Below are 25,489 nucleotides of genomic sequence, written 5' to 3' on the forward strand. Positions count from 1 at the left end.
GGAATGCTAATAGAATTGTTTGTGTCTGAATGACGGGCAGTGAGTCAAGCGACTGACCAAAGCGCCTAGCGAATAAAGTATCTGACGATGAAGGCATCGCACATCAACGTCTAGACATTTAGTCTATTCACCAAAAATGATTGCAATTGACCCCCGCAACCGAAAATAATTTTTCTAAACGATTTGAAATTTTTTTTTTTCCGTCGAAAAATTTCACGCACACTCGAATTTTTTTCTAGAAAGTGGGTAGGATTTCGGGGGTATGTCTATTCACTAAAAATGATTGTATTTGACCCCCGCAACTGAAAATAATTTTTTTAGAACGATTCGAAAATTTTTTTTTTCGCCGAAAAATTTAGGCACCTACCCCCTGTCGATTTTTCTTAAAAAGTCCTTTTTCATTTTTAGTAATTTTGTTTGACACCCTACAGAAAAGTTGTCTAATACTTTTATTGTAGGTACCCATGAGCTCTAGTTCAGAAAAAAATTTCATTGAAATATATTCACAATTGTAGGAGTTATGGCTGTTTGAAAATTGGACCATTTTTATGGGGTTTTTCTCATTTTGCGGGGTCAAGGACCAACTTTTCGAATATTTTTGCCGTTTGTACATATTCTCCATCAAAATACGCGTAGTTTGCTTTTTTAAACATCAAAATCGTCCAATCCGTTCAGAAGTTATGACGTTTTAAATATTCGCATGAAATTTCAGGGAAGCATTTCTGGCCAGCAATTATATTTTCGGTAAGGAATTTTTTTCTCGAAACTGGGTAGGATTTCGAGGGTATGTGTAATGACCAAAAATGCTTGTAATTGACCCCTGCAACTAAAAATAATTTTTCCAAGACGATTCGAAAGTCTTTTTTTTCACACAAAACTTTCAGCACGTACTCGAATTTGTTGGTCGGTATGGCAGTCAGATTGGGCCACTTTCAGTCGATAAGGTGTAAGGTCTATTCGTATACATCGTCTGTGCTACTATCGAACGTTCCAGTTTCGTTCCGAATACGATTACCATCCAATTACGTCGATCGTTTAATTGTACGAAGTAATCGTCGCTTGCGATACCACGAAGCTCTAAAGACGATAAAGAAATCGATCGACCAATTTATGCTGATAATTCGAACGTGTACGTTACCTTCTTGCGAAGAAGGGCGCTGATTTCTTTCTCGCTCGTATCACGCCAAAATATTCAGTTTGTCGACCCTTACCTAAAACAAAAAGTTCGTAAAACATTAATATGAATTTTTTCATCGATTTGTTCAAAAGAGACAAATGCGAGAAAGTCGTAGAAGAAAACCAAGGGGGTGTTGATTCGTTGGATAAAAAATTTTGAGATACACCTTTTCGACTTGCGCGAATTAGCCCAGCTCTACTAATCTAATCTCTATCGTAGACATTACGTGTGGTTGTTCGATCGATCGACGATCCATCGCTTACGATTCACCGGTGCCAATTTCCACGATCGGCGGTCATAAATTTCAATGTCGAAACGGCTCGACGACCAGTTCGGCTTTCTAAATCTGCCGCAGATCGAGATCGAGCAAAGGTCGTTCGCTCGATGCTTTTAAATCCACTTTCCATCGTGGAACGGTTTACACGCGATATACGAAATCTGGGAATAATCGAGGGGAAGAGGTCGAGAAAGAGAGAGAGAGAGATGCTGCAAGATTCGATTTAAAATACAATAATAATCGTAGCCACCAAGCAGGGGACGTTTAGCCTTGATGCGAGTTAACATCGCGATTAATATCGTATCGATGTTCGGTTCCGTCGGGCAATAAAGTTTATCGGAGCTGAAATGCACGGTGTGTGCCAGCAATTCCGCGAAATTTCCATTTGTGTCGGAGCTCCTGCCGACCGAACGCTAATTACAGGTGCAGTCGGTCAACATACTGACACGCACAAGCACGCGCGCACCTTTCAAACGAGCCACACGAAAACCCTGCCTCGTAAAACACCAGCGCATCGGAATTGCGACGCCATTGGCCGGAAATCGATCGTAACGTTTTGTTCGGAAACGCGACACTCGCGACAGGTAAAACGATCGTAAGTCCGGAGTAAATTTTTCATTCGGTTCGCGGTGATGTTTCTTCGGGATGGAACGTATCGATACCGTCGACAGCTTCGAATAAATTCTTTCCTGTGAATATATGATCCTTTTTCATCCTCTTTCGTCCAGCCGAATACGTATTTTAATAATTAATTTCAATGTGCGGGCGAAATTTGATTTGATCGAATCCGATGCGAGAAAGAAGCAGTGAGTAATTAATAATGGTAGAAAGTCTGAAACGAATTGTAAAAATAAAGTAAATCGTTGGATCGAATAATCGGTGAAAGGACAGAACGTTAAAATCTAGTAGAAAGGGCACGGAGGACCGTGGTAATTTTTAAACGGAGACACGATACGACGGATGGGTGGAGAGGAAAGGTGACAAGCAACGTTACGTGGCTCGTTTCATCCCAGGATCTTGATAAAGGACCGTTCGCTCGTCGAGGGAGGACAACGTACGAGAGAGGAGGCAAAAGATAGCAGGCAATCGGCTATTGAAAACGGAATTCGAGGAAGCGAGAAGGGGGACAACGAAAGAGATAGAAAGCAGCGGGTTCTCCGCTGGATGAGATTCGTGTCGCGCTTCGGGACACTCTGGATGAATGAAGTAATCGGGCTTCTCTCTTCTTCGACCTCGTGTTCCAGTTTCCGTTGCACCGGATCGCCAAGTATGTAATCTCAACTGGGTTGTGTCCACGCGTCAAACTTTTTAAGCCGTAAAAGTACGCGAGATACGAGCTAGTAAAACAAAAGTACGTCTCAAAGGGATTTTTAGGTTGAGAGGCGGCGCGAGAGCAGAAAGGGTTTCTAAATCGCTGGAACGCGGGACGATAAATATTTCAGAGCAGAGAGGATGCAACGGGCCGTAAGAGTTGAACAACATCGAGCGTATACTTTTTGATTATCGTCACCTCCGACCTATACGATATACAGGGTGGTACAACCGGCCAGAGGGTGATTCGACTCGGGAAAATCTAGAATACCAATTTCTCTTGGTTCTCGATAAAATCGACTCGAAATATTGGCCGGGTACGCGTGTACTTGGCTGTGCCTCGATTTAACACATTCGCTGCGGACCACGTCAGCTCTGACCTTGGCGAGGAGCGCGATTAAGCTTCTATGCATAGTGTTAACAAACCAGAAGATTCCAAACATTCTTTCACCGAACGCAACCGTTTATTTAACGTTTCAAACTTCAAATAAGCGGCTTGGGATTCTTCTAAAAGAAGACAAAACGTTAGCAGGCAATTACGAAACGAAGCGAAAGCGTTCGAACGGGAAAATGGTCATTTTCCGATAAGGATAAACGCGAATTTCGTTTCGTGAGTTTTCGATAGCGATAAATCCAAGGCTGAAAGAAACGAAAAGCAACCATGGATGATGGATCGCGTAATTCGGTGGCCTTGACCAGCCAATCGATCTTACTCCGATTATGTAATCGCTCGTTGAGTTTTCAGTGCTAATCCGTTCTCGCGTGTTCGTCTCCTTATTTCGTATTCACCTTCGCTCGCGAGTTGGAAATATTTTGCAACGTTCCAACCGTGAAAGCCGTGAAGCGATCGCTCGACCACGCGCACCTTCTACCTATTACGTACGCGACCGCATTTCGTATTCCACGTAAGAAGAACCGCGACGATGACCTCGATCGACGAACGCATGTCTGAAATGCGTCTGAAACTGTTGTCGTGTAGTCGTGATTCTTTAATCCGCGCGAGATTATGCAATCTCGAAAGCAAGGTTGTTCGTTCGATCAATGGAGAACCCCGATGCTTCGTCAATGAGTCCATAAAACGACGAATCGATCATCGACGACCGATGGTCGCAACGTTTCTTTCGAAATGCTTACCCTAGAGGAGAAAAATTACAATATAATATCGTTTGCTAAATTCCTGCCCGACGTACAGAGCTGGACATTTACTTGGGCAATTTTTACAAGTTGGTTATGTGCCGTTACATCGACGCCAAATAGAGTAGTATCGTTCGTTGGGCGCTTCCAATAAATCCTGACAGAGCCCTCGGAGGATTTGTCCAATATTTCAGCACGAATGGCGAAAGATGATAGAGAGACGTTAGGTTCGGACACGATGCACCACGAAGCGAATGAAATTGTTTGATCCGAGGGTAACCGTTCTTCGTAATTATCTGAATCGGTCGCGAAAGTAACTATAACGATTTAAAAGAATAGTAACGTTTCAATCTCTAAGAACAAAGTGCAAGTTTTACAGATTGTTTCCCTCGTGTTGTATTCGTGACGCGATTGGTACGCGTTGAACGTCCGCAGAACCTACCTACCGCGACTCCAACAAGTCGAATAGTTTGCCTTGGATGGTACTGTCGCAAGATTGTTATCCTTTTACGACGGGAACCGTCTAGCTAGTATTGCGTAACCGGCGTACGTTTCGTTTCAAGCCGCGCATTCGAGAATCATTTTTCTAGTTTCCCTCTATCCATCGTACATTTTAACGCGAATGCACACTTTTGTTCGGGAGCATGTAATCTCCAATGACGCAACCGCGTTGACTGTGAATTGCCGAGTAGATAATTAATCGACGGAGAACGTTACATACGAGAAACGTATAAGACGACCGCCGGAGGCCGAATCGAGAGCACGGATTCCCCGTCGGAAACACGCGTTCGGGTCTGGTCAACGACAACAAATGGCTTATTTGAGAAACGAGCCGAGTTGTACGTATGTTGTAACGAGTGAAAAAGAGATCGTGTGTTCCTATGTTCGATGTAAAAGTAGTCTGATCCGCGCGCGCTAGAATTTGAATTTTTATCGACTTCCTCGCTCGTTCCTTACAGGTCCCTCGCGTCGGAGACTTTAAACGAGCTCGAACGGCGATTCTTTTTCACGAGTCGCGTTTGGTGTCAACGCGAAAAACCGATAAAAGCGGGCAAACGACGCTCGAGCTCGTGACTCTCGGTGCTCAACGATTAATTACCGTCCTTCAAAGTAATAAAATAGCCTGCCTGCCAGGCAATAGCATTCACCGATGCTCCGTTTCTTTCGCCACTTTTGCTTCCGATACTTTATTCCTTATCTATTTCACAGCAGCAAGGCATACGTCTGTATCGTTGCATCCATAGTATTCGACATATATAGCTAACAAATAATATTTACGAGTTTTGTATGCATTAAACTCGGTATTAGGTAACAAAAGATCGATAGTTTCTAATGTACGGTAAATACTGGTTCCGCTAACAACAACAGCAGACGTTCTCGAAAGACTTCCAAACTACGGTGTAAATCGGTTCGCGTGTTTACACGAGCAAAAGACCGCGGTTGATTTAAAGGCAACAAACTTGTAAGTTTTCCTTGCGTTGTCGCTGGCACTTAGCAAAGATCCGGCATGATTTGCATACTCGTTCTCTCGTTAGATCGCGAAAGGAGCAGCAGCAGCAGCAGCAGGTTGCATTCGCGAACTTGTGCCCAAAGAGACGACACTGGGTCGAGGTAACGACGCGTGCCGCGTGAATATTTATACGCGAGACGTTTGGAAACGAAGCGACGTATACGGTACGCTAAACAGACGCGCATAAAATCCAACCATTTCGAAAAGCACACCCAAATTATTTCTTTTCGACGCGTGAGAACATAGGTATTGCAAAGAAACTCGTAGCGCGTCAGCGAAACAATACGAGAACAGATATTCCGAATCATGATCCGTGCGAATATTTATAGGACGCCCAATTTACAAGCGGGGTCTGAACGTGACTCGGCGTGCGTAACGTTACGTTACGCAATTGTCTTAATTGCACCAAAGTACCCTCGATAGCTGGAAATAAACGAGTTTCCGCCCCGTGTCTCCGGTTATGGTACGCGCGGCTGGCCACCGCGACCCTTCCGGTTTCTTCCTAGCCGTGAAAAGTTCTCCGTATACAAATGGTGGAACGGTGCCGCTTGCATCTACGAACCGAATGCTTATTTTTCGTCGATGATTATTAGAATTATTTAAAATTTGAATTTTTCTACCGATTCGTTTCTTTTCAGCCGCTTCGTTGTTTTCCAAGTACTCGGATCGGAACGGAAATTGAGCCGCGGCTCGGTTCAAATTTCAAATTGCTCGAATATGCGAGCATGCCGAGCGGAAGCATTAAAGAGTAACGGGACAGAGCGGAAAACTTTACGAGCATCTCGTTCGGTTGCCTTATTTTCTTTTTATACCAGTTCGTTATTAGACTTATCGACCCGGTTTCCGCCTCTCTCTCTCGAGCCGACTCGACCCGTTGGGGGAAACGTAACTATCTCGGCCTCCGTGAAATTTACGAGCTACGAGGATTCTCCTCTCCTCTCCTCGAGACACGACAGACATCGCGCAAACACAATAAAACCTCCAACTCGGCCGCGCTAGTCGCTCGGGCCAGGCTCGTTCGTTGGAACAATGCAAGAAACTTATCCCGATTCCCAGAGGCGACCTCGTTGCTTCGACTCGGAACTTGCAGCAGAAATTGCATAATTATCGCGGCGGGGGCCAGACACTCGCTCTTCCCCGATGGGAATTCGGTGAGTCGCCGAAAAACCATCGGTGAGACGCGTCCAAAACTAGCAGAGAACGCATCTACGAAAAGAGGATAGACGGTATAACTCCCGGAGAATTATAAATGGAGCAAACGGATGGGTATTCTTTAGAAACACCACCCGTGTCGTTGTCATTACTTTTCTTATAATTAACGCGTGTAAGATGTATCCAGCAGCGACGCGCGCTCGTTGGAGAGCGATGCGAAACAACGCGGTCACTAGCATCGGAAATGCAAAGAATCCTCTTCAAAATCAACCAAATACCAACTACTTCCTACAAATGTATTCAAGTATTCATTTATTTTCTAACCTCGAAATTTATTCGTAATTTACGAATTACGATTTGTTTGGCGGTCAAAAAGCTACGGAATAATCGTTGCTATCGAGCAACATTGATTTACGAGATCTGTTTTCCGTGCGTGATACCGGCCAGAGACGGGAATCGATGCGTTCTCGTTGAACAGGAATAATTTTCCACAGTTCGGAACGAACCCATTCATCTTTCCGTCGACGGCTGTGCTTCGGTCTCCCTGAACGACCGCAGACGTACCGACCGTGATTACGCAAACCTACGTTAGGTTGAATTATTACGTGTAACGTGACCTTCGCTAAGAGCCTTTGGGTCGCGAGTCACGAACGGAAATTCGTTACGAAGTCATGCCAAAAAGAGACAGCAGACAACGAGACGATGCCAACAAGCAGTCGCGTTTATTGCCTTCCAATTCCTGTTCCCTTCAATCTTTCCTGCTGTTTCTTATAGTTTTGTAGTTTTTAACTTTATCGTATTGCGAAGGTAAATATTCCTCGATCTTTCATACGTTCTCCTATTGCATGCATTAATTTTCTATCTATGTACTAGACTATCCACATCTGTGGTAGCAAAATTTTCATCGACGCTGCTTCCTTATTTTTTATGAGCGAGATATCTGCTCGAGCAAAGAAAATTTCAAAAAGCGCCGTTTCCTGCGGCATAATTTACCTTACAAGTTTAACCGCACAAGATTGTTTCGTTTCACCTATTTTACACTCGAGAATTTACATTACCGGTAATGGAGATTTTCCATAAAGCGAGGGTAACAGAGAAATTAACATCGAACAATGGCTAATCGAGGTCACCCTGCGATTCGATTCGAGTTTCGCGACGTTCCCCCCATTGCTCTCTACTCTCTATTTCGATATACGGCACATTAACTGAACAGAAAGAAACAGTGTTCCGTCAGAGTCGTTAAAAACGTACATCGATCGAGTCCAGGTAATCGACGCGTTTCAATCGGGGGTGGCTCGACGCCGGGGGTACAAGACGACGCGACGCGGCTGCAACCACGGAACTCTAAACTGCACCGAGAGTCTGTCGCTGGCAGGATGCACTTTATTTCGTTAATACGACGACGCGGCGAACAGTCTTGCCTCGGGGCAATTTGGAATTTGGCTGATTCGACCAAACTGTCTGGCCGTGTGCGGCGTTCAAGCCGAAAATTAACCGCGCGACTTGACAGAACTGTCTACTTCGGTGCCGTGAAAAATAGGTAATTCTCCAAGAGGAAATAAATTACAAGCAAAAATGTTGCATAATTTACAATATGCGAGGGAACAGTGTTTGAGACGTAATTCGCGCAAAGAGCAAACAGAGGCGGGACGGGAAATAGAAATTAGTTCGCGAAAGGCACGAAAATCAGGTTGGGTTACGGAGGGCGGGAGTTGGCTTGGAAGTCGTAGGATCGCGCTAAAGCCTAGTTAAACTGGGCTACGCGGTCCGATATCGATTTAGAGAGGCGGAAGCGGTCGTATATGCAATGTGCATGGACGTCGCGTCGCGACGACGGTCGCCGTGCCGCTGCGCAACGAACACATGCATAAATACAACCAAGGATAATGGTTACACGACGGCCCGATTAAAACTGGCTAATTTGATGGAAAAACCCGTCGGAGCGAGCAGAAAATCGAGTAGGGGAGCGACTGGAAATGCGGGCCTTTTAAACTACGGTAATAAGGAGGAGAAGGGACCGTTTTATTCGCGTTTCTCTTTTTGGCCTGTCGCGAATCGCAAATTACACACGCGCTTTGCGAGAAATTGCGAAAAGAGAGTTCAACAACTTACGCAAACAAAATACAATAATTGCAGCTTTCTAGATATTATTCCAAGAACGCGAACAGAAAATACGATTCCGAAGATTCTCGACCGAAAGCGTAAATTATCGCTTAAAGTTACCAGAGTATTCGTTCTTGGGTCGATACTTTTTATCAGGAGCATTAAACAGTATTATTCGGTAATTAAACCGCACAACCGTATCCATTTGTTCGGTCGATTAACAAGTCGTGTAATTATACAGCGTTCGCGCAGACAGCCCAGTTAATTATTGTAAAATTATCGTTCGTAACAGCAATTTCGCTCGCGCGACCTCGTGTACGATCGATCCGGATAGAACGGTTTATTTTTTTAACTTTTCTTTTTCCATTTTAAGGCAATCGACGACGACTCGGCGCCTTACCCTTTTCGAAAGCCTTCTATGACACGATCGATGTAACGAGGCATCGATTGCGTCAAAGTGAAACCGGCTCGTTCGTTATACTATATGTATAATACGTGGACAGATTTAACCGCGAACAGATCGCGTACGAGCGAAACAGGAAGCCGTCACGCGACGACTGTCTACCGTGCAAGAGCGTAGCTTTCGCTATCCTTGACAATTGTCAGAGTCCGGCGCTGCTGCTACGAGCTAGCCAGATCCAGTACACTCTAATCGACCGTGAACATCTTTACGAACCTTGAACACGAATTGAAAGCCTCGCGCGCGTACCAACGGGACTCGACCGAACGAACGCCTGCCGACCGTCATTGGATCGCCACCGATCAGACTTTGTCCAGGCTGCCTCGAAGGTCATACTAATCGTATTATCCAATTTATCCATGTAGAGTCAACGCTCGGCTAACAACCGTCCGACTCGTTTTCACGAGGAAGAGGGCCATCCAACGTTTCCATCGAACCATTCGGAATTTACGCGGACAATCGTCGTACAGTTCCCACCAATACAAAATGATAACGAAACCGCCCCTGCCAGGACGCGATACTCTGGCGACCGACGATTTCTACAATCGATTCGAAAATCGCTAAATTTAACGCTCTTGTTACGACACTGTTCCATAGATTCGCACCGGTTCGGTTAGTTTGCATATCCAACTTGTCGGCGATACCTTGGATTACAACAAACACTAAAGGACTGGTCATATTACGTAATCGTGCTCTGACCAGATTCAAAAGGTCCGGTTCAGCTTATACGTGAAATTACTATTATACAAGCAACCAAGACTTTTATAATACGTCTAGAGAAACGAGCATCATTCTTTCGAGCCCTCTACCTATGACATTCTTTTAAATAGCTATCATTTTTTCATTAGCAATCGTTTTGCATCCGGAAGAAGCCGTGGTTCGATCACCGATAGCTACGGTCTCGGTCGAAATTACTCTATCGTCGACTTATTATCGGTGGACGTTTGGATGCAACGTCTGTGAATTTTAGCTAGTTAACCGCAGATGCAGGATCGACCGTTATCGCTATGGTGCAACGGTCGAGTTAACGTCAAAATCGATAGTAACTAATAACGGTATAAGATACAGTGTAGATAGCGGCACAGCGATTCGTCGGTAGACTTTTAATCGCGAGCAAGGTATGTCGGGAACTGGCGCAAAGACTTGGTTTCCCTTCTGGTATTCGCGACAGGTGTTTCGTAAGGTAGGGAAGAGAGGAAAAAAGGTTTATCGTCGAGACCGTAGTTCTACGAGCTGCCCGTAGAATCTAAAGCTACGCAGCGAGAAAGAAAACCTTGGGCTGTAAAAAGAAGCGAAGAAAATTCAAGAAAAAGCCGTGGAGAGCTCGTGAAATTTTCCGTGAGCGCGATTTCGAAAGAGGGATTTAACGATGCTGCTGCCTTGTGGATAGAAAGCGAATAAAAAGTGAATGTACGAAAGCATCTTGGCGAACGTTGCAAAGATAGCGTGTAAACGAGGAGCGTTGTCGGAACTCGCGGGCCGGTGATCTTCGGCGGTGACCACCACCTTCTTCACCGTGCGAATCGCGACAAATATTGGCAAATTGGTGCAGAATTTCTTCTTCGTCTTACTTCGAGCTAAAAAATCTTTCTATGAGCCCGCGATGATATACGAAACGTGCATGCACACGCACGTGCGCGCACATGTTCCCTCGAGTACGTATCATGCTTACGTAAACAGTGCATTGTACTTATGCAAAGAGCGTATTGTATTTACGTGTTGGTAGCCGAACAGTTCGTTATGTAAAAGGTATATTGTGTTGATGTAAATTACACAGAAACCGCTCCGAGATGACAACTACCGGAGGATTAAAGACCGTAAATAATGTTTAGCTTTCCATAACAGAATTTTATTTGGAAAACCTATCGGACTAGAAAACTGATCGTCATAGTCGAAATTAAACCGCTCGAGCTTCGACGAATCTCTGCTTAAAGCAACAAAGTATGCACAAGTTCGACCCATATACACGCTTCTGCGCGTTTCGAAAGGCAAAGCTTCGCTTTGCAAACTACCCGTGCATTGTAACCGACGACACCGCACCGTCACCATTACGGGGGAATCGTATTTATAGATAGTCTGTTCGCGTTAAAAAATGTCAGCTATGTGCACGGCACTTCCGCTTCGTGACGAGCAACAGAGGTCATCCGATAGGAAGCTAAAGTAGTAAATTGCGGTCGCAGTCGGCGCGGCGGTGGCGTTCGGTGCAGCATGAAGGCAATTCAATCGCGATATACAGCTGTACGACAACACGATTTAGAAGCCGGTGCAAACAATTCCATTTCAGGGATAAGTGGTCGTCTCCGTGGAGTAACGACGTGTCTATGAGCCAGCCGCGTTGCTAATCGTTCTATTTAGTACGCATGACGTGCGTGGAACACGAGACGCTCTTCCGCTCGTTACTATCATGGTATCGGTAACTCTATAATACGCGATTCTCGGCCGGTGTAACGCTACACTTTCAATCCAGACATTCTTTCTCAATTCACTATTTGACATCAGTTATTTTTCACCGTCTCTACTCTGTTTCGGCCGATCTGCTATCCTTCGCTCTAATTTCCCATAAGCGGTCTAGAAACGACGTTGCTTTCTTCGATCAATTTTCTCGCAAAAAGGTCAGCGAGAAAGACGGTCGATCAAACCAGATGGTAAACTTCCGATAAACCACCTCGTCTAAAGGACTAGATTCGTATACAAGTTTTACAGCGAGTGCTGTGGTCCCGTGCAACATTAAATCAGTAATCCTTTACAGACTCCATGTATCATCTCTTCGAATAAACAATATTTAAGCAGCAATCATTTATTATATCTCTTCCGTCTCAGTTTATCGTTGATGCTCGTTCTCGCTCTGCGAGTAAGCCCTACCATAATTTATACCGTAAATACTTGCCAACTGTTTAGTTTATGTGCAATTCTAACGAGGTATTGGTCGAAATAAACTTCCTCCGACGCTTAAGCGTTAAACGAGTCGTTCGATAATCGACAACGCGCAAAATTCGTAACCGTTCGAGTTACGATTACGAGTTCGAGCAAGAACTCGACGAGATATACCGTGAGCAATGTAATTTAAAAGTAAAACCTTTTTCCGGTCAGAGGAAAGGTAATGCAATATCTCCGTTCGCGAAAGAAGGATTTATCGTGTAAGGCGGAAAGCTTTCAGACCGGACGCGTCGCGTCGTGTCGCGAAGCCCGGTAATCGATTTTCTTACCCGTCTCGTCTAACGTCGGCCTTTGGCTTAATGGAACTGGCAAAAATGTTCTCTTTCCTGCTAACCGAATTATCCGAATAATGACCGAGAAACGAGTGACAAGGGTCTAGGCGTTACGTCTTGGCATATTCCTATTTAGCATCAGCGCGCAATCTATCGTAAACTGGGGAACGCAGAGTCCACCTCTCATTTCTCCAAGCCAAAAGATTATTATCGTTTCATATTTTCTGGCTAACCGCGATCGAGAGGGCCCGCCCGCCGCCATTTGTATTCTGCTCGAGAAATACGCTTTCGAAAAATATAACGGGTGTCCAGGGTCGTTGAGGGGCTTCATCGCCTCTAGCACGACGAGAAGAATACCAAAGAGGAAGAGGCCCTCCTTCGTTGTCTCGACTGAATAAATTTCAATTTCGCTGAAATAGGGAGAGAGAGAGAGAGTCGGGCGCGTGAAGCAGAGCCGATACAACGTTTAGAAACGTGTCTCGAGTGTTGGTACATTTACGTAAGCCAAGGGTACCACTTTGTCTACGAATAATATAATCAACTTGTTCCACGGATAGTGTAATTCAATTTCTGAAAAGGGGGGCCGCCTCCACAGGTGAAATTAATTGTTTGCGGTCCAAGTTTACCTCTACCGCCGAGAAAATGAAATCCAACCAAGTATTACAAGTAGCAGAATCGAAATTAGGATAACTGGACGAACCGATTAACGTTGAGAGCCGCTAGGATAGGGGATGGTAAGTGCAATACCAAGTGGATAACATCATTTTTGTTGGCATACTATAATAAAGAACGAAGAATCTCGAGTACCGGTAGAGTTGCAAGAAACGTTACCGTTATCCGCCTCGGCGTTCGTTACGATTTACGGTTCGCTCGTCTATATTCACCCAACAACGTAATACACCATGAAACCAAAAGCAATTATGGATCAACGGAGCAAACAGTTTCCAAGGTGTCGCAGGCGTACACAGGCGCGTTTCTACAATATTGCACGTTTCAACTCGTATATCGTTATCGAACGCGAAAGGGGTCAGGCTAATGGTTCGCGGCGAGATGCAGTAATCTATGCAATTCCCGTGGCGGGCCGCGTTGCATCGTCCGTGTGCACGTTCCAGTGGAACGCATACAACAGTGTCTACCAGTTGCCGTGAAATTCAATCCTCTTCCGGTAGTTTAACGGGGAAATACTGTTCCCGGGAAAAATAACATCGAAACGAAACTGGCGACGTTCGAGAAACTTCAATTATCTCTATAAAGCGATTTATCGAAATAATCTGCTAATTTCCCTTCATCCGTGGCCCCCCGCGATCAATAACGATTCTTTCACCGATCGATGACTATGGCGCTTTAAAAGAATTGCGCGCAAACTCACTGTGGAAACGATAAATTTTTAAGTCTATGGAAAACACAGTTTCCCGAATAGCTATACGGTCGGTAGAAAAATGCTATACCTTGTCCGGCCTCGTTGAAACGATTTTCAAGATTTATAAACTGAAAATGTGTTTCCATTTTCCATTTTTCATGTATATTGGAATACTGCAAGTTCCATGTACGTTCTATCGTTCGAATAAAACTAGAAAGTGTTAAAAGCTTTATAGACATCTAGAAAGTGTCTAATTTATTTGTCCTAATTTATTTAAAAAATGTATTTTAACTAATGTAAAATTTATATAGTCCTATGTGTGCGTATGAAAAGTAGATAGGACAATTTATCGTAGCGCATAATACTCTCGGTATATCGTTGCCTTCAATGACCAGATATTCTAATTGAAAAATTAAAATCAGTCGTACCAGCTAATCGGTTAGTCTTTTGGGAGTCGTTAAAAATATCTATTAATGACAATGATAACACTAATGATGACAATAATGACTAGCAATTACTTTTAAGTAACGTCGCTATGTTTATGTCAAAATTATAGATTAGTATGTTCTTCGGTCGTTATGTCTACTAATTTAATCAAAACCATGAGCGTTGTAAAGAAAAGTAAAATGCATCTTTATCACGATGATTAGAGTACAGTTAGTTTCAGAGCTTAATTACCACTACAAATCGTTTGTTTGTTGGCTACGATGATATCGACACAGTTCACTTTGGAAAAAAACTGATAAATTTGTACCAATCAATAAAACAGATAGGGATATCTGTTTTGCGGTTAAAACACGACTGATATCGTTTACTCGGTTCGCTTAGGTAAGATTGAGTAAAGTATAATTCCGAGTACAAGCAATTATTAATGATAAACCAGGCCTGTGGTATACAATAGTGACTCCGATATTGCCTAAAATACGAGTCCATTAGATTTTCGAGTCACGAGGTGATCTTGGAAATGGTTGATTCGAAACAAGCCGCTCTTTTAAAAATTATACAATTTTTGCAACAACTATTAAACGTTGACAACGATATAAAAGTACAAGACACAAAGTGTCACTGTTGCAAGGAATTAGCGATAAGATTAGATATTGGTAGTCTTGGTTCGAAGAAACAGTTTTTTCCGACAGAGCAGATATCGTATTGGGAGCGTCGCGCACCAGCATAAACATTTGTTAATAGCTTTTAACATTATACTATCGTAGTCCATTTGCTCAGGTTGGTCCGCCCACACCGAGAAAATCGATCGAAACCTTCTTACGGCGTAATTTCCTCGAAACGTCCAAGGACACGAAATGATCGGTCGTAATCGATAGCCGAGTATCGGAGACTGGAGCGAGCGGAAACGCGCGGGGGAGGTGTGCTAAATTTTTCACGATGTCTCTCGATGACGTTCGTCGTGTCCAATTTATACCCGAACCTATCGGCGATCGTAGACTTTGCAACGAAACAAGAGAACAAGAAAGAGCAAAAAGCAGTGACGACGAGTCGACGGAACGGGACGCTGTTGACGCTCAAAAAGGTGCTAAAACTGATTTAATTGCAAGCAATTTGTGGGATTAAAGCCTGGTTATGAAAACGAGCCAACGAGAAGCGCAGAATACATACGCTTGGACGCTTCTGATTCGTCAAACAGTCGCTGTCTAAAGAATAAAGCAACGGGGTAATACGTATACGTAGGTGGTGAAAACGCAGGTGCTGCGAAACGGTTGTTGTTGGTATTGGTATTGGTGTTAATAACGAAGCGATTCGTTAGAGTTTACCACCCGTTGTTTCATGAATTTACCAATAAATTCTCGTTACTACTCGCCGCGAGCTGCAAGTATACGTCACTGAAAGCGAACGAACTTGCGGAAATGCGTTCGCTGGTCTGGGACCGTGGTTCGTTATAACGAAACAAGGGGAACTTGCACGTTTCATCGTCGGTGTCCATCTCCCTTACGTGAGTCTGAAGAAAAAGGTCTATCGCGAGAAAACGACTTCCGGCACTCGTGCAAACAACTACAATTCCGATTTTATTTTACGGAGAAAATAGCGCGATCCTCGTTCTTGGAACACGTGTCGGTTCCTTGGGGGATCTCGATTTCGAAGATACCACGAAGCAAATCGAAATATTCGGACGTAGGAAACTTATAAACGAAAGACAGTTGTTGAAATATCGCGCGAAAATGTTTCGACCGATAGGGACGAGAGAGGCTGCGCAGCGTGGCGCGGCACGGCGTTTCCTTCAGAGTCCAGAGACCTTGTCGGTTTCATATTCGAAAATACGCCTATTATCAGAAATAGTCGATGCACTTACGGACCCATCTCTTGGTTCTCCCACGGTGGCATATTAATTCGCCAAATATTCGGTTCTCGATCGTATTTCGCGAACGTTGCGTGAAAGCAGCGTCGAAGTTCACATTCACCGATTACACGTAACACCAAACACTTACCCGAGAAAGGGTTTCTTGACAACTATTATCATAGGAGAACAGACGTCTCCGAGACTTGAATGGGTTTCTTCCGAAAATGTTCGACATCTATACTGTCTTAGTGGGTAGAACTTGCCACTACGGTGTATCTAGGTGTTGAGGCACAACCGATCGTAGTATCGCGACGTGACGAAGACGAAGGTACGCGAAAATGAAAGCAAGTATAGGCAGACATCGCAGATAGGAGGATCGTTCGCCGTGAAAAGAGCCCAACGAATCAGTCCCGAGCGTTGGGACGGTATCGCGAACTACCCACGTGACAACGATTGCAACTCGAGCACGAAGCCAGAAGCCGATACGATGTACAAAGCAGCAGCCAACACCGTGAACTGAATTCGGTGGTAGCCGAAGCTACGCTCGGAGCCCGATTGACTCGGAGGCAGACGCCCGGCGCCGCCTGAGGCGCCTCTATCATCCGCAATGTGGAAACTTCCTCGTCGGCTTGGGCTCGTTACGTCGCCTGTCCTTGTTTATCCACAGGATTTCGCATCATTGTACGTTTACTCGCCGTTTATATATCGATAACGCGAGATTTGATCCGTACTAAAACCGAGCGCAGAAACGCAAAATTCTATTATTACAGAGACGCCTACGTTTGCCAAGGTAAACCGGCGCATGGTCTAAACGAGCATTTTAAAAGAAATTACGCGCGACGATGCGACAGAAAGGATGTTGCTCGATTCTCGGCGAACGTTTGCAGGCTTCGCTTTTCCACCGCTATCGGTAAAAGGTTCAAATGTCACGCGATAATAGCTAATCCCACGTGAGAAGCAAATATGTATATCGGTTTCGCGTTGGAAGAACAAAACGAAACTATACCGCGAAACGAAAATGTAATTACAACCACAGCCGCATCAACAACGATCGAATACGGAGGAGAGTCGAAACAGTATTTTTCGGATCGTAGGCTTTTTTAAAGATTATGTTTCTGTCGGCAATTCTCGCGATGAATCGGAGGCAACGATCGTTTTTCCTGGTCAGCGGAGGCCGTTGGATGTGAAATCTGCGCAAAATAAATATCAAGCTTCAAAGCTGCAGGTGCGTACGAACGTGGCATTTATTAAATGATTATTTGTACTGGAAGCAACGATCGTTATTTATACTGGATACGTCAAATGTCAAGTAGAGAAGGAGCATTGCGAAACGGGTCTCGAGCATGACTCGAGATGCACGTTCACCGGTGTGCGTGCGGCAACGACGCGATGCGCGACATAATACGATATTCCACGAAGAATTTTTCTATTTTCAAGTCACGTTTCGTTCCTGTTTTTACGCTACGTACGCGCTATATCTTTCCCTGTCTTTCTTTTTATCTACGCTGCCGTGTCCAATTTAAGGGGAAATTTTTTTAACGACCGATGGAAAACTGACAACTAATTATTTCTGACGCGCGTTCAAAGTAACTTTCAAGAGAACAATACGGATCGATAGAATTCAGCAAGATGAGAAAATGGAAATTAGTGAAAAAGTAAAGTAACCGTGGTACGTTTCCAATTTTCTAATGTCGTAGAATCAATGCGCGCGCGCGGTAAAACACGTTAAGTAATTCAATGTTTGCAAATGTTTCCCAGTCCTCTTTTATTCAGCATTTATGCGAGTTATTTACTACGTAATTGTAATAACTGCCAGGTATATGTACGTGTATACCGACAGCAATGAAATCCATTAAAATGTTTGTTCCACGATGCGCTAACTCTGGTATTAAAGACGATTTAAATAAATCCCTGGAAATCCTTCGTGAAAATTGTTGGTTCTCTTTTCGTTATTCGAAATACGTATTCATGAACACGGATTGTGAAAACTGTGTTATTCGTTGAACCTCGCGTACATCGATATAATACAGTTCTTGTACTTGCGTCTATTTTTTAACGTAACGAATAAAGTTGTTTTTAAAAAAAAATAGCACGCAACGCTGCTGTGAATGGGGCGACATCGAAAGGTACGGGGTGACAGCCAAGGTCTCGACGCAATGAAAATTAATGTTGCATTCACCGGGATGACTGGTACTCGCTATTACTGAGTCGTGTTTTACGATCGTGAAAGATAATTTTAGAAACTGTACAGTGGAAAAAGACGGCACGAGATCCGTAAAACAGGTCTATTTTGAACATCGGTAACAGAAAATTTGTCCATTTAAATACGCATTGATACTTATCAGCCCCGACACGATCCTTGCTATTTTTTAAGCCGGTTTAATAAGTTTACACGGAGTCGAACGGTGCCCATTACGGAACTAGCGTCGCATTAACGATCATTTATTCTGATCGCACTTGTACGAGGGTGAATCGCTACACCAACGCCGACACGGTAGATCCGTTGACATCGTGAAACGAAATTAATGCTTTAGTTTGCAGTTCGTTTCGCCGATTTAACGAACAAAATGAAATGGAATAAAGAGGAAAATTATTGGTTGCGAAATGAACCCGAAGCTGTGACGAAAAATAGTAGTGAATTTTTGGTAACCACGATTGCCCGTTACCGCGATTATCGACACAGAAAGGGCCTAAACGGATTTCGTACAGTTTCACGCGCACGCGTGCAATAGGAAAATCCTGGTCAAGGCGAGGGCAGTCAATATTGATTAATATTTGACCGGGTTAACCTATATTTGTGCGCGTAATTTCACTTTGCGAAAAATGAAAATCCTTTAATCGATACAGCTAGAGATCAGTAAAATACAGAGAGGGAGAGAAAGACAGTACGACGGCACCGACACGCTAGTTTCTGTATTCGAGAGTTTGCTTATCCGAATTGTTTCGGCGATGGATGCGTTGTTACGTCGGGTCGGGAAAATAATAATAGGTACCCATGTAAGAAACGAAACGAGTATTTTGCTTGAAATTAGTCGAAGGAAGTAGCGTGAATAGCTCGGATCGCGTACCGCGCCATGTACTCTAATTACAACTTTCCAGTCGCGAACTGCAAATATCGAGAGAAGCAAGAGAGTGTCGCCGACGCTCGAGTATTTTCTTTCGCTTCGTCGATCACGAAACTCGCTAACGAGGAAAGGTTGGTAAGGAACACGACGATTCGTGGAAACGAAAAAAATCAACGAGATCGAAGACGTGTACGGCGGAACGGAAAACTTTGAGGCGGAATAGAAACGAGCCTGCGTCCGAAAGAACATTGTATTTGATAAGGCACGGTGGTGACACGATTGTCATATAGGAAAAAATAGTTGGGGCATAGGTGTATCGGGCACTCCTGCGGTCGATAACATTGTGCGCCGAGACGTTGATGCCGACAAGTTTCTTTTCTGCGTGGTCTCTCGCCCTCGATGTACCATACCCGTTTCTCTTCCCCTCTATTTTACACGTCCGATCGAAAGCAATGCGGCGGCGGCACGCGTGACATTTCGACATACGCACCACGCTAAACAAATAAACACATATGCAAGACTTTCGTGCAATTTCAGAGACCAAATGGAACGCCGTCTTTGTGTATTTAGCTTATCGATGCTATCCGCCCTGATATTTCGGTTCGTTTCGTTATTGCGTATACAGGATGTGCGCCGCCGCGTCTTGTGGTCTCAGCACTTTGAAATTCAAAAACGGAAACGTTCGTGTACTTTTTTAGAAATTGTTAGAAACAGGATGGCTAAAGAACGTCGAATAATATAAATGAGAAACTCTGGCATCTCGGGAGGGAATGGTATTTCGTAGCGTCGCGTCAATGTTTCGTCCGTATCTTTATTTTTATCGAAAAGCTTTGGATTACTATCGGTATATCGGTATCTCGATTCTTCGAGTCTCTAAGCAACGCGTCACCAAGTTAATCCCATCGCTTCCAAAAACTGCTGACTCATTCGAACCTCGGCGTTATCTAACAAACTAGTCACGGAACCATCGAACGTCATTCGATTCAAGACGATCCTCAAAGTCACCTTTCTTTTCGACTAATTTGTAGAAACCAGACCTCCCGACCAACCTTTCCTTTACTACAGGCGACTGACGTCGCTGCAAAGTTGCAAACCAACCTTCGTATACTACATCGAAATATTATATACAAAACCATCGAATATTACCGTCGTATCGCTTAGATTTCAGGATACAAAGTATACATATAGATGTTACGGGTTTCAGGGAACTAGAGAAAGTTTTGTTACGCGCTCGTTTTGCTCGATTTAACTTTCTAAGAATACGGAAGTAATTTTAAATATTTGAGAGAGCCATGGAACGATGTTATTCTTGCTGATGAGAGGAAATATAACACCCCCGCCGTAGTATCGAAAGAGATCGATTGCGTTTATTCGACGCGAAGCGTTATCTGTGAAAAGGATAATTCTCGTATTTTCAGAGATTACGCGAGGTGGTAATAGGTCGACGTCTTGGCCCGATACAACGCGCTACGTCGCGAATGTGAGTATAGTTGCGCATTACCTGGGCAAAGTAGACAGGCTAATGCACGATGGAGCAAAGGTTTCATCATTTTATCGTCGCGTCGTGGAACCTAATGAAACGTGAGAAATCTTGCCGCCAAGTTCCGCCAGCGAGCGTAGCGTGAAACCAACAGCGGCACGGTGAACTGGAAGATCGATCGACCCTGTGTCGCGAACGCACGCACGCACGCACGCACGCACGGTCTTGCAACCAAGTTTCTTTCCTTGTTGCGTACTCTACCCGAAATTCGACGAGACCCTGAAACGCGGAAGCTTTCGCGGACGCGTAATTTTTCTTTACGGAACTACATGGTTGAATTTCCAGAAAAGTGACAGGTATTTCGGCAACGGAGAAGGGAAACGACCCCGACGCGGTAGTTGCAAACTAACGGGCGGGAGTTTTAAATAAAATTTCAGGTATGTACGGGACGTCGTGCGCGGCTCCGACACGCGACGAAGCCTCGCTTCCTTCGAAGTTCACGTTCGATGAGATACAGTCGCCGAGAGCCATTGACCCGTTGCTTCAACGTGCTATACGCATATGGAACGAAGACGCGCGCGCATGGCTGCAGAGCCAGCCGGTCATCGCAGACGCGCGGCTACCATGCTTTTCCCTTACCGAGCAGACGATAGCGCGTCGCGCGAGTACCCTTCGAACCTCGGATTGATCAACGGTAAAACAGCACCGGTGAATTTTAAACTTTAAACTTTATTTCAAGATACATACGTATCTCTAGATTCGCTTTTTAAATAGTCCTCGCGCAATTGTTGATTACGAGACGTTGCCGCGATGAAACTCGTTGTCGAAGGGTTGAAAGTAAGTAATGGAGGAATAATTGAGGAAATCCGAGCGAGGACTTGGTTCAGAGCGCGAACGGCGCGGCGTAACGCCACCGGCGTTATCCCCGAAGGATACTTAAAGGCGCATAGTACGACTTTCGCGTTAAAAGTTGGCACGTACGCAATCTTACGAGTTTTAAATCGTAACTTGCCCCATGCGACACTAGCCTTAGGAGAGTTACGCTACACCAATCATTCCGAGCAACGTTAGTTCGTGCTTGGCTTGGAGCAATAGAACCACAATTCAGCTTCCTCCCGCCTGACTATATTAGAAAAAGCAACTAAGGCGGTTCCGTGGCGCTGCAACCGATGCTCGCGCGTTACCACCGAATATCGTTAAAAGTGACTTTTCGCGTTATCAAGACCGCATCTACGTTCGAAAGAAACCGCTCTCTTTTTGCGAAGCGATCGAATACCGTCGCGAAACTGTGCGGAGCGGCGCGGCGTCTGTAAAATGACCAAGACGGACGAGCGAAACGCCATCAGCATCTCGATAAGAATTGCTTTCGAGCGGTATCTTCGTTACGAGTTTCACGAAGCGTCAGTGACTCATCTGTTTTCGAAACGATCTTTACAAACAGATAAGATTCGCGACTCGACCGCCGCAGTTCACACGCACAGTTCGATTTCTAATTATCAAGGTCGAATTTCTCGAGGAATTTGCATGCAACGCAACATACTTACGACGAGAATGATATCAAACATCGACGCGAACCTGTGCTTTTTATCGTGAAACACATTCTTGAACGACGAATTTAGATACTTCGATGAGTACCAAATATTCATTCATTCTTGCTTGAGAGTTAGCGAATGTTCGATACACGGAGCCGACTTTAGACGGGCTCTACGGTATACATATCTCTTCTACATATGGCCTATATTTAACCTGTGATGTAATCGTCGGTTTCTTACCAACGGTTTGCTTTAGTTTCCGATAGAAGCTATCGAGGCTCCCACGTATACTCCGATAAAATCGTTAAACACGAAGTTACTTCAGAATGCGTATATAAGAACGAGACGTTAGACCACGTTCGTCGTTTGCGATTCGACGTCCACAGCTGTAATAGCAACGCTATAATATCGACGATAACACGCGGTGAGAAGCGTCACGGCGATCTCCTTTTTTCCGCGTTGCGCGCGTGTACCTACGTGATGTTTCAAAATCATTTCCATAGTTGAAACCATCTCGTATAAATTGGAATATGAGCGGCCCGTTTTTGCACTCGCCGGACGACGATACTCCGCTGAAATTGATATTTGATTGCTTTTCTGCATTGTGCAATTTCTAGGTCGATTCGTATGTCTTTCTCGCCCTTTTTACGTCTAGACCGTGCATGAAATTTTATTACACTCTTTGTATACATATACATATGTATATGTATATCGCGACTGAGGATCTGCAAAGACGAACGTTACAGTGTCGCGATCTCGCAGAGGGTTCGCTGCGGTAAAGCCGCATCTTCGATAGCCTAGCAATCACGAACAATGCTAATCGTATCTCGCTCTTTCTCGCTATTTACAGAGCCTAAATACGTGCTATGGTTCGAGCAATTTATCCCGAACGAGCATCCTCAAAATAAAATACTACAGAATCTTCTCTTTTAATATCTATACTTTCCATCGATTCCTACACCTCGTTTAAACATGCTGCTCACATTCTACGCTAAATCGCGTGTCACTCTATCGCAGAATTAATTACCGTATCTCGAAAACGTGCAGACGATTACCGTCAACGAACGGAACTATACTAAAATCATGCCAAGAGCCGAGCATTTAATCCACACGTTCGGTATTTCACGACGAATGCTTCAATATTTCGTCTGCCCCGTACACGAGCGATGCGGTATCGTTGCGGACTCGTTGGAAACTTGCACCGACGACGACGTCGTGCGATATCGTTGCGTCGTTATGGAATCGTATGTTGCGTGCACTGCTTCGAAGACACTGTATCGCTCGTATACATCGAGCCTACGAGCATCGGCCAATATCCAATTTCATTTATGAAACGACGAAAACTACGTCAAGAGATTACGTTAGCATCGCGAACCTTGTGCAATTGTTAATAATCGTTTTGCTGAAACACGTCCCGACAGTTTCCCGCATCGAAGAGATGTCGGCACTTTAGAAACACGATTTATCCTCGATTCAACGCAGTCAACTGCCTACGCATTGTCTACTCTTTAACGAACGAATCTCGTATCGAATCTCCTGTGCATCCGCCGTTCCGTGAGATGCACCAGTCTATCGTAAAAAATGTCAGCTGATCGATAAAGAGAACTCGATACGAAAAGCAAATCATCGATGCCGAAGATTCCTTTGCACAATGACAGTCGAATGACGCGACGCAACGAGTGTCATTCGATGCTCGAGATTCGACGCGTTCGTTCCTGCTAAAGAGGGAGACCACAAGAAGAAAATGGAAAAAGGAACTAACCTTGATCGTTGGTCCAGTTTCGAACGCGCGCTCCCGCGATTTGCCCTTCCACCTTTGCTTTGTACTTTCCTATCACCACTGTATCGACGATGTGTTTAATTGTCCGAAGAAGAATTAAATCGACGAGAATTCCTTGAGTCGTTTACACCGTGAAAACCGTGTGTTCGAGACCTTTACTGTCTCCCTTCGAATATATCTATCTCTTTCTTACTCGTTTACCGCAACACACGGAAAATGGCAGCCCTACTGCACTCGAGCAGCAACGCTTGCCAACCCGCGCACTCACACTACCGCGAATACGTCCGGAAAAATCCCATTAATCATTCACCTCGATTCGAACCGACTCTACGCTGCAACGTCACGAGAATCAGCACCGAAAGTGCTCTGACAGGCACGAGAATGAACAGGGAATTCGCGAAGAAACTTGGAAAAAATGACCAACGATCCAACGAGCCCTTGTTTACGACGCGACTAAGCTACGGTCTGCCGCGTATGCGCACGTCCTGTTGGCATCCCTGCTCGACGGCCGATATTTTACTCGTTGAACATCTTCTTACTAGATGGCAGCACCTAATCGACTCGTTTTAACCGTTTCTTGTTGGCAATATCATCAATTTTCGGAATAGATCGAGACGTAAAGACGGACCCGTTTATTCGTTCTAACTCGATTACCACAATGATGCATATTTCTACGGATAACGGATATATAATCCTAAACGGACATACTTGACAATATCATCATATAAAAATCAATTCTATGCAGAACTCGCTTTGATCGAACGTTGATTACTACTGACATACAGACAAAGTACAAGAGTAGACGTTACCACGGACGAACTATACCACAGACGAGATATACGAGTAGACCTTTCACTCAATGTATTTTTTCGGCCCATTTTTATAGAGTCTCGAAACCCCATTACCATTTTCGTGTCATTCGCAACGTTACCAATAGATTCAGAAATGAATTTGAATCCCTTTCATAGTCAACTCACATGCATTTACGCAACACACTACAGCTGTCTACCCATCAATGCTAATTCAGTGAATAGTTTCTCAACTGACCGCCATCCATGAGAAGAGGCCGCTAAAATTACCTCCGAATGTTGAGGTCGGTATGGCAGTCAGATTCTGCCGCAAAAGTCCATAAGGTGATAGGTCTACTCGTATACCTGGTCCGTGGTCCTACGTTCGATTGTATCGTGGCCCGTGTCATGCATCACGTCATAATACATGCTGAAAGCGATATGCACTTTCGTTCGAGAGGATGCTACCTTCCGATAGGTTAAACTCGATCTTGCGGAGGTCCACATACCTCGAGGAACTAGAAAGATTGCCCCTAAGTGACGTTCGCGATGCGAGAGAAATCTGTCTTTTTGTCCGTAAAACGCGATGTTGCGATGGTAATGGTATTAATCATTGATTCGTGCGATACGAAATCTTAACAAATATTAAACTAACTTTTTACAAGAATACCAATCGCTGCATGTAAACTCCATACAGAGTACGTACTCGACGATGGTGTGAATTAAACAGTTATAAATAAAACTTAGCATTGTTTAACATTCCAACGCAATAGTTTAAATAATACTTAACAATATGTGGTATATGAATAATGAAAGGGTCCATCAGTATGCGTAAATAATAATTTTTCGCGACATAAT

The 25,489-nt window shown here is 44.4% G+C and overlaps 1 protein-coding gene across 3 annotated transcripts in view; it reads right to left on the reverse strand.

Moving 5' to 3' along the window:
• LOC143345120 (protein gustavus-like) overlaps window positions 1-16,506 on the reverse strand; it is a 94,932-nt gene extending 78,426 nt beyond the window's left edge. For 2 of the 3 annotated variants that reach the window (XM_076771940.1, XM_076771939.1), the window contains exons 1-2: window positions 16,003-16,045; window positions 1,139-1,211 (exon numbers count right to left, since the gene is read on the reverse strand). In XM_076771940.1, coding sequence (XP_076628055.1) covers window positions 1,139-1,211; window positions 16,003-16,030 — 101 coding nt within the window. In that variant the 5' untranslated portion in view covers window positions 16,031-16,045. Of the gene's footprint in view, window positions 1-1,138; window positions 1,212-16,002; window positions 16,046-16,134 lie in introns of those variants that run through there. The other variant, XM_076771942.1, reaches the window with a different exon arrangement.
• Window positions 16,507-25,489: the final 8,983 nt, after the last annotated feature.

Source organism: Colletes latitarsis, chromosome 8 (assembly GCF_051014445.1).
Source record: "Colletes latitarsis isolate SP2378_abdomen chromosome 8, iyColLati1, whole genome shotgun sequence".
NCBI classification, from domain to species: domain Eukaryota; kingdom Metazoa; phylum Arthropoda; class Insecta; order Hymenoptera; family Colletidae; genus Colletes; species Colletes latitarsis.